The sequence below is a fragment of the Archocentrus centrarchus genome, chromosome 6 (genome assembly GCF_007364275.1).
Source record: "Archocentrus centrarchus isolate MPI-CPG fArcCen1 chromosome 6, fArcCen1, whole genome shotgun sequence".
NCBI classification, from domain to species: Eukaryota; Metazoa; Chordata; class Actinopteri; order Cichliformes; family Cichlidae; genus Archocentrus; species Archocentrus centrarchus.
In genome coordinates this window covers 12,644,914-12,653,866 of record NC_044351.1, presented here as the reverse complement: position 1 = coordinate 12,653,866, position 8,953 = coordinate 12,644,914, and the positions used below count along the sequence as shown (strand labels likewise).

At 38.9% G+C, this 8,953-nt stretch overlaps 1 protein-coding gene and 1 long non-coding RNA gene across 2 annotated transcripts; one reads left to right on the top strand and one right to left on the bottom strand.

Moving 5' to 3' along the window:
• The first annotated feature begins 1,922 nt into the window (after positions 1-1,922).
• Positions 1,923-7,051, top strand: LOC115782153 (uncharacterized). Its single transcript, XR_004020118.1, has 3 exons — positions 1,923-1,975; positions 4,550-4,913; positions 6,697-7,051. It is a non-coding gene; the product is annotated as an uncharacterized LOC115782153 (long non-coding RNA).
• On the bottom strand, positions 6,362-8,684 carry LOC115782152 (interferon-induced transmembrane protein 5). The gene is made up of 2 exons (XM_030732195.1): positions 8,357-8,684; positions 6,362-6,870 (listed from the first exon to the last, which is right to left on the bottom strand). The coding sequence occupies exons 1-2, from the start codon at positions 8,561-8,563 to the stop codon at positions 6,649-6,651; spliced, it is 429 nt and encodes a 142-aa protein (XP_030588055.1). The 5' UTR covers positions 8,564-8,684; the 3' UTR covers positions 6,362-6,648.
• Positions 8,685-8,953: the final 269 nt, after the last annotated feature.

Here is an 8,953-nt window from a genome sequence, read left to right as displayed (position 1 = left end):
ATCAACAAGTGGAGGATTCAGATATTTGTCTGTCATGCATTTTTCATTTTTAATCCAAAGGAGAAATCTCTCTGTTGGAATCTGTGTGTGAGGGGCGGATCACAACTTTCTCTAAACTGCAACAACGCGCAGCTCACATGGACACTGACCGCTGGTCTGCAGCTGGCCAATCAGGCTGGTTTCTCCCGAGGGGGCCTTAAAGAAGCAGGAGCTAAAACATAGTGAAGTGAACCAGGGGCTAAAGCAATTCACTGCATGCTTTGAGAAAATTCTGAGCTTTTGTTATTTTTTGCTTTTTTAATATTGAAAACATGCAAGCCCTTTCCAGTAGACCTCCAGAGTAAAATTCTGACCCTTTAAGTGAGCATAATAAGAAGTCGAATCCTTCAGTCAAAAGTCAAAAGTGTCCAAACGTTTGACTGATACTGTATTAATTAAAAAAAAAAAAATACAAACTTTTTGTAGATTATATAACTTTTATACAACTTATTCAATAATAATACTCATGCATAAGGATTTAACAAGAAGTTTTCCACATCAGTTGATTATTTTTCACAAAACTTTCATACACATGCAAAAGAAACACATTAAAAATATTGATGATGGATGCAAAAAATTCATGTGTGTCTGTGAATGAAGCTGTACTTTGTTGTCATGGCTCCTTGTTATTCAGTTTAAAAAAATCAGTCACTAATGCATGTGGTCAGTGGAAACACACAACTTCAGCCCAAGGTTCTTGAACCACTTCTATTAATTAATTGTTGTATGTCTTTACTTTGCAATATAAAGCACCTTGAGGTGACTGTTTGTTGTGATTTGATGCCATACAAATTAAATAGAATTGAACTGAATTCTTCTTTTGTCTTCAACTTTAGTTTTCTTATTTTTTTGAAGACCCACTGCACACCATGCAGAGATATGTCAAGTTTTCTGGAGTTGTCGTGTTGGTGCAGAAATACTATTTTATGCCTGTCAAACTGTGTCATCTTTGACATTTTTCATAGATTCACAAGGAATTGAAACAAATTTTGTGTTTTTGTGACAGGCTTCTAGTAACTAAGTGCCAGGTACAAAGTCTAGAATGCAAATGAGTGAAAAAGCAGCTGATGTCCAAAGAAAAACCTTGGAAAACCTTCACAAATCCTGGAGAACTATTGATTCCAAACTTCATTTAAAAAAAAAAATGATAAGATAGGTCAGTAGAAGCAGAGCAGTAATGTGGGGTTGCTCAACCTTTGCACAGCAGTGTACGTAAAAATGACAAAAGTACATGAGCGTGTTGTTCTCTAGTACTATCTGTACTAGTACAAATATGGGTGTTGCCTGTTTATTCACTTCTTAGACGCAAATACTTTTGATCTTGCAAAAAATGGCAACGCAAAGATAAAAGAGCCTAAAGCAGAGGCTCAAATCAAGCTTCAAACTGAACTACAAAACAGAAGTTTACTTAAATTATTACTCGAGCTGATGAGACTTTTTTAGTAGATGAAAGCTGTTTGGATACATTTCATACAGAGGCCATGGAAAATAGCTCATATCTCCTCAAAGTTAATGAATGACCTTGAATCTGTTTCCTGTCACAGTCCTGTAGTGTATACGGTTTAGGCCCACGGTATAACCATATCTAAAAGCTTAACAGAGATGCAAATTTGGGACTTTATTTAGATGTGGCTAATATGCATAAATAATAAACCAAGAGTAGCTATTTAAAAATTTTAATTGTTTAGAGCACCTATTTAAAAAGGCAAAAAAATCATCGCCTTGGGTTCCCTGGAGCCCTCGCTCCTCGACTGGGGGGGCTCCGTCTGAGACCACCCTCTCCCGTCTGCTGGGGTAGGTGTGCGGTTGTCTTTGGACTGAGTGGCCAGGGGTCTTCCTGGCTCTTGGTGGGCTGCTGGTGGCCTGGGGTTCCGGGGGCTTTCCGTACCTGCCTCTGGCTTCTGATGGGTGGAGCTGCAGCGTTTTGCCCTCATTAGTAAGTACGTTCCATGACACAGACACAAACATGACACAGACACAAACGCCCACTCAATCACAACTCAACAAAATTGTTGGTGTGCGTAACATGCTTTGTTAGTTTTGTTTTTCACACACAAATTTATTTTTGCAAGTATTGATAGTATTTTTTTATATGTTAAAGTGATGAAGTATCTGATTAATAGACTTGTGCTCTTTCCCCTTTTTTTTTGCTCCCTTTCTCTCTCCCTTTTTCTTCTCTTTATTTTCCTCTTCTTCAGCCTGTCAGCTCTGGCTGTTACATAGTATGTGGAAAAATAACTCAGATAAATAAAATAAAGGGTTAAAACATCAACAAGAAGAGCCTATTGAGAACCTATAGAGCTCATCTTGAAATAGCAAATATGTTTGGCACAACAACGCATTCAGATCACAGTTCTGCTTGCAAGATCTACCAGACATGACAGGCTAAAAAAAAAAAAAATGAAAAGGCAAAAAAATCCTCTGCAGCCATGGATTAGGCTCTGGTGTTTTTCTTTAAAGGCTTGCTGTCCACAAGGGGTCAGGCACTCACTGAATAAAGGGCAAGTGGTAGGGATAACACAGCATATATGACGTAGTATTATATAAGTTACGTTAAACAAACTTATTTTCACTAGCAGGAACAGAAAACACAATGCAGCTCAGACTTAGTGATCCTGTACAAGATTCTTACCCAAACTTGTGTAACCTGGGTTAGCCTAATGTGAATCTGAGTATTTGAGCCACCCACAGGTGAAATGAGCTTTCTTGGACACTTTCAGCTCCTGCTGGATCAACTTCACATTCCAGAGATGTTGATTCACACTGAACTGTGGTTGGAATAAACCAAAATCTCTGTTACTGCGACACGCAGAGGGCCGAATCCAGGGACTGATTACAAACCAAAGTGTGAATTTGAATGATGAACTGTAAATCAGTCATTTTGTGTTTTCAGCATTGAAATTCAATCCACTTTGTTGGTGGTGTGTTGGTAATTCATTAAGGTGTTACTGAATATCCCGAATCCAGGCCCTCTACAGGTTTAGTGAGTGAATTTGAGACACTCAAACTGAATAATAACATGTTAGAGTTTGTACAAGAATCCAGGTTAACCTGAAAAAAGAACCAGTGCACTTATAGATGACACAAATAATGGTTTTCTTTTTTATTACTATTTGCAGACCAAACGGATCTGCTCTGAAATTTTGTATTTGCATTTTGATGGCTTCTATTTCCTGTAAACACGCAACAGGCAGTTTAAAACTCATCTTACTCAGTGGCCTGTTTGGAGCTCTTGGTCATAAACTGCTCTTGAGAACTGAGACCCAGTTCTTTGCTATTTGTAAGGAGACAGTGAGATACTTAACCTTCAGTTTTCTCGGCAGTTTGATGTCGGACATTATCTTGCTTCAACACAAGTGCCCAAACTCCAACTGTGCTTCACTATCCATAAAGGAAAAATGTATCTCTAGTGTAGCAAGAACGCTTATTGAGTGTGAACATGCAAAATGTTGTCTTTGCTTGCCCTTAAAACCTGGTCAGTGTTACAAAAACAGAGGATGTGGGAACTAGTTTAACTTTAATTTATTGTGTAGAAAAAAATGAGGAAAAAAAATCTGAACCAACAGTAGCAGCAACAAATCCCAGAAATCAGAATTATCTCAGAAACCTATAGAGCCTGACCGATGCTGGATTTCTGGGGCTACCAACCTTTAGTGATACATGAAGTTTAATAGTTATATTACAAGGACAATAACAGAGTCATGTTCAATAACTTTCCAGCGATGGATTCCACAAACCACTCTTGATTGCTGTGATGTTGTTAATGTGCTGCAGACAATGCTGAGATTACTCTAAATCATGGAGTTCAAGGTGATCTGCTGCTCAAACTGTCAGTTACTTCAAGCTCATTTCTCTCCATGGTGTCTTGTGTAAAAAATATGTAGATCTGGAGCATATTGTACAACACTTGTATACATCAGCACTGATCTTTCATAGACCATTTTGGTCAGCCTCAAATAAGCGATAACCCACCGTGAGACTAAGTTAGACTCAAAAATGGTGCCCATGGAACTGGGATGCTGAACCAGAAGATATTTGCTTTTGGGTGGCAGTGAATGTCTCCAAGGAAGTGTTACTGAAGGCTGTGTTTATCATAAACACCAGAAATAAAAGTTATAAACAGTAACTCTTTTTAGTGACCAACCAACTTTTTCTGAAGCACTGCAATTAGGTCAACATTTATTTTATACGCAGGATTAAAAGATAGCACTGAAGTGAACCAGTTTCCAGCTGGCTCGGCCATTACCTTTCTTTCTGCCACTTTTGAGAACAAAGAGGCTTTTTTTAGATACCCCACAGCTGAGCTACATATGACCCTTTTTGTGGCCTTAGGTGGGTAACAGATAGAATATAAGAATAAGAACACATTAAATGTGCTTTTTCATTCTGTTGTTGATTGTAGTTTTTTTTTGGAATGGTTCAAAAATTGTGAAAGCAAATTTTATAAACATTTGATCTACTTGTAATTTTACTAAAAGCTAAGAAGTGTTTCCTTCTTCTGTTCCAACAGCACAAGTGCATGTGGTCCTCCTGCATGCCTCCGTGTTACTCCCACAGACCTCAGCTACGTGAAAGAGCAGCAACGCTGCACCCCCTCCCTCTGCTGTGCCGCCTCCTATCCTGTAATTCTCCGTGGGTCAGACATCTGTAAGCATTTCTCTCAGACCACGAGAGGAAAATAGAAAGTTGGAAGCTACAGGCTGTGATTTGGGTGTGTATAAATAAAGTTGCGAGCAAAGGAAAAGATGCTAATATGATGGGAGTCCAGAAGGTGGGAGGTTGGCAGGAGCGGGACACCCAAGTCTTCAAAGACGGGAAATGAGCTGCAGGAGGACAAACGGAGCCTCTCGAGGATTTCATGAAAGGCATGAAAGGTATCAGTGGGTGTATAATTTACACATGCAAGTACAAGTTTGATTCACTGGATGTGCGGCAAAAAGCAAATATACATTGAGCTTAATATTTACAAATTCTTCTTCTTTGTGGATTTCACATGGTAACCGGGACATAGCTGAATATGAAAACCCTTTTGGCAGGGTAAAGGGTTTTGGGAGTCATATGTCATCAAATGTTATATCTGCAGCTGCATCCTTAAAACACAAGCAACACTGCAACAAATGAAAGACTGTTGTCAGATAGATTACTAATTATTATAGTAAATAACTATTTGTTTAAAACTGGTGTGTTAAGGGTTTTCTAATGAAGCCATCTGTGGTAGATAAGTAAGAAAAAAAAATCCACATTTTGATTCTGAAGTGTGTCTTGGGGGCACGAAACAGGGAGCAAAGAATCATTGAGTCTGTAATAATCCCTCAGCAAAGAGCAGACTGAGTGGAAATGAGCCGTGTTGTTTCACTGCAGGCCTCCTCATTGCTGCTGACTCCTCTGTAGTGGTTTGCCTGGGCAGCCCTGCCTCACAACTGGAGGGCACGTTCATGCAGTTTCCAAAAATAGAATGCACTGTATATAATTGACAAAACAGCAGGCTCGCAGCTGGTACGAAAGCAACACTGCCTTGCCCGTTGCCTTAGAACCACCCTAGAACCACCCCAAAATGATATCTTTAAAGTTGGGTGTAGGTGCAGCAGCAGCAGAACCACAAAAGCAGTTTTAAGGAGCGTCTCCTCATCTTTGTATTCAACACACCTTAATTGTGATCTGAAATTTGTTAGCTGACGTTTGATTTGATGAGTTCAGCGAAAGCATTTTCAAATTAAAAGAACATTTTGTGCTAACAGTGTTAAAAGTAACTGATTTATTTATATGTGTTTGACAGTAAGATGAATTCAAAATACATAACAAAAAGCTAATAAAAACACACAAATAGTGATAAAAAATAAATGCGTATTGTGAATAATAACAATTAAAAACTGCGGAAAGATGAAAACATGGCTGTCAATGCAGGATGAATGTTGACTGTCCTTTTGTAAAGTGGCTTCTCATCATTGTGACATTCAGAGATTAGCCCCCTCTTCGCTCTGCTGTTTCTCTCTCTAGCCTAACAAAAGATCATTCAAATTCACTCAGCATAAATACAATAAATAAGAAAAATGATGCAGAGTAGCTGCTTGCTCAGTCACTCAACCTGATTCAGCTCCCAGTCTTTATAATCTACAGATAACCCACATTTGGTCAGCTTCACACCTCTGACCATACCCCAGGAAGGCTGATGTTAAAATTAGGGAAGTACTAACATACATACATATATATATACATATATATATATATATATATATATATATATATATATATATATATATATATATATATATATATATATATATATATATATATATATATATATATATATATATATATATATATATATATATATATATATATGTCACATTTTCATATGTTGGTGTGTGCTTAGTTAAGATGACATTCTTGTAATGCACAAACATGCCATATTTTCCCTTGACTAATTGAGCTGAGCAGGGATTTAGAAAGCCCAGAACATGTCTAGTCTCCCATTTAGAAATGGAGCGTAAAATTCTTACATCAGCCTTCCTTGTCTGAATAAAATCAAATGCCTGCTTCTGGCAGTTATTGTGAATAAGTCGAATTTGAGATCGTTTTTCATATATCGCTCTTATCTCTTGCCTTCATCTACCAGCTGAACAGTTTTATAAAGTTTTGGAATCCGTCTTCTCCAAGGAAGTCGAAAGAGCCCTGAGACGAGCCCAGGTGGACGAGCAGGAGGACGAGCAGGACGACGGCCAGGAGTGGAATGAGTAGATTCCAGCCGGCTGCCAGGATGTTGTACCACTTGGCCTTGTCCGAACACTCCTGAGCCAGCTGCAGGTTGCCCTGAGTCTTCTGGTCCCTGGCCTGCAAAGATGCATGTGCACAAATTCACATTAAAACATCCAGAGAAGTCAGTTTTAACCAATAATGGAGATATGAAGAATCTCTTCAGTGTCGTAATTCTTGTTGGAGACCTGACGACTTTAAAGCTTTGCCTGTACCACATATAGGGAAAAAAAATCTGAGTTCACTGTAAATAAAGGAGAAGGCAAAAAACCCAAAACTAAATCATGTTCTTATTTACAGACAGCTTGTCACACAGCTCCAGCTCAGTGCTGACCCAGGGCAGAGTGAGATGAATCCCTGAATTGCTTCTAAGTGTATCTATTTATTGTGGAAAGGACTGGGCCAAGGCCTTCCATACAACTCTCTAATTTCCCATGAGTACTTGCCTATTAGAAAGATACCAATTACGCCATTTTTAACTCCCCAGACAAGCAGCCACTCACTGTCTTTAATCTGAGTGTTGCGCCAACAGTAGCCCTGTGATTCAAAGCTGCACCCTGTGCATGCAGGGGGGAAAAAAGGCTGAAATAAAGAGCACACACACCCTTTTGTGGTGAGTTTTTCAGGAACCTTTATTGTCAGGTAGTCGTACATTTTTTTTTTTCTAAACCTGCTTTGCAAATGTCATTTTCAGGGACCTCTTCACTTTTTTTTACTGTGTTCAGTTTTTGTTTTGTTTTATGTTTCCCTGCAGCCCCATTCCTGTGGTAACGGGCACACCAACTGTGATCCATTCGACCAGAGACAATAATAGGTCTTTACAATGTTCAAAATGTGTTGCTTTGTTCCATTTGCCATACAAATTCAAAGAATTTCCCAGCAGAGCATTTATGTGGTCAAAAAAGTAGAAATTGTTCTGTTTTACAGGATCACTCACACAAGTCTGCTATGAAAAAGATCCTTTTTTTTTCCTTTTTTTTTTTTAGTTTGGCCAAAAAAAAAAAAAAAACGTAATTGCTGGATCCTGCTTCTTCTTTTAGAAATCATATTGTAGGTGCTGCCATTCATTTGTGCCTGATTTCCCAATCTAGGTTTTAGCCATTGTTTTATCGGTATCTTTGCCAACTTGGCACAACTTTTGCCTATTGCTGCCAACTTGCATTGAAAAAGGCTGAGGTAATTATAACAATATGTTATTGTTGAGCAGTAAGTTGCTCAAGACTGACACTAAAATCTACAATAATGTCACACTGCATAGAAATTGTTTGAGTATACCCAAGTGTTACTGCCTTTGGTGTATTCAAAATGGTTTAATTAACAGTTTAATTAATGGTTGTATTAACACATCTTAGTAACACTGCTTTATTAATATGTTTTATATAAAAAAAACATGCTTTATATAAAAAAAAAAACATTTTTGGGGTCTGGATTCTTTAAATTAAAAGCATCAGCAGTGTAGACCCGTCCTTTTGAGACCTCAGTAAATTTTCTGAATGTTGCACGCACCATAAAAACACACAAAATATTTAAAAAGAAAAGAAAGAAGACGAGCATAGGCTCTCACCTTGATGGAGTAGATGAGCGCCATGAAACCCAGGCAGCAGAAGTTAACATACAAGGTGTTGCACAGCGACCAGATTAGATAGTCCCGCGGAGGATTCTTGCCAATGTTCCCCATGTTCACTACGGTGGATCCAGCAGGCTTACGGGCAGATTTGCAGTTGGTGAGAGGCGTGCAGTCGGATGGGAAGTTGTATGAATGGTTGTCCATTGTTAGCGTTCAGAGAGGAGATTCCTGGTTGTAAATGGATCAACAACTTTGTGAACTAGTTAGCCTTCCAGATGCTTGGTCCCTGGCTTGAGAGTAATGCCCCCCCCAATGTGAGAGGCTTAAAAAGGTCCAAGAAGAGGGAGGTGGCAGGGAGAGGATGCATGGGCAGGGTCCTTTAATACACAGCAGGTCTGTCATTATGCGGTCAAGCCTGTGAGACTGAAATAGAGACAGAGAGAAGAAGAAGACAGGCAAAGAGCTGTGTGAGAGAAGGACCAAATAAACTGCAGCTAAGAAAAGCATCTATCCAAACTATGCTTAATCTCAGTTTTCCTAGAGATTTATAGGTGGTGCAGGTTGATTTGGGAGAATGTGAAGGCCATTTGAATG

Bases quoted from the DNA above. Each gene is read 5' to 3' on its own strand.
- LOC115782152 (XM_030732195.1), bottom strand. From the start codon at position 8,563: ATGGACAACCATTCATACAACTTCCCATCCGACTGCACGCCTCTCACC. The intron at 6,871-8,356 runs GTGAGAGCCTAT...GCATCTTTGCAG, and splicing joins CGCTCATCTACTCCATCAAG to GCCAGGGACCAGAAGACTCA.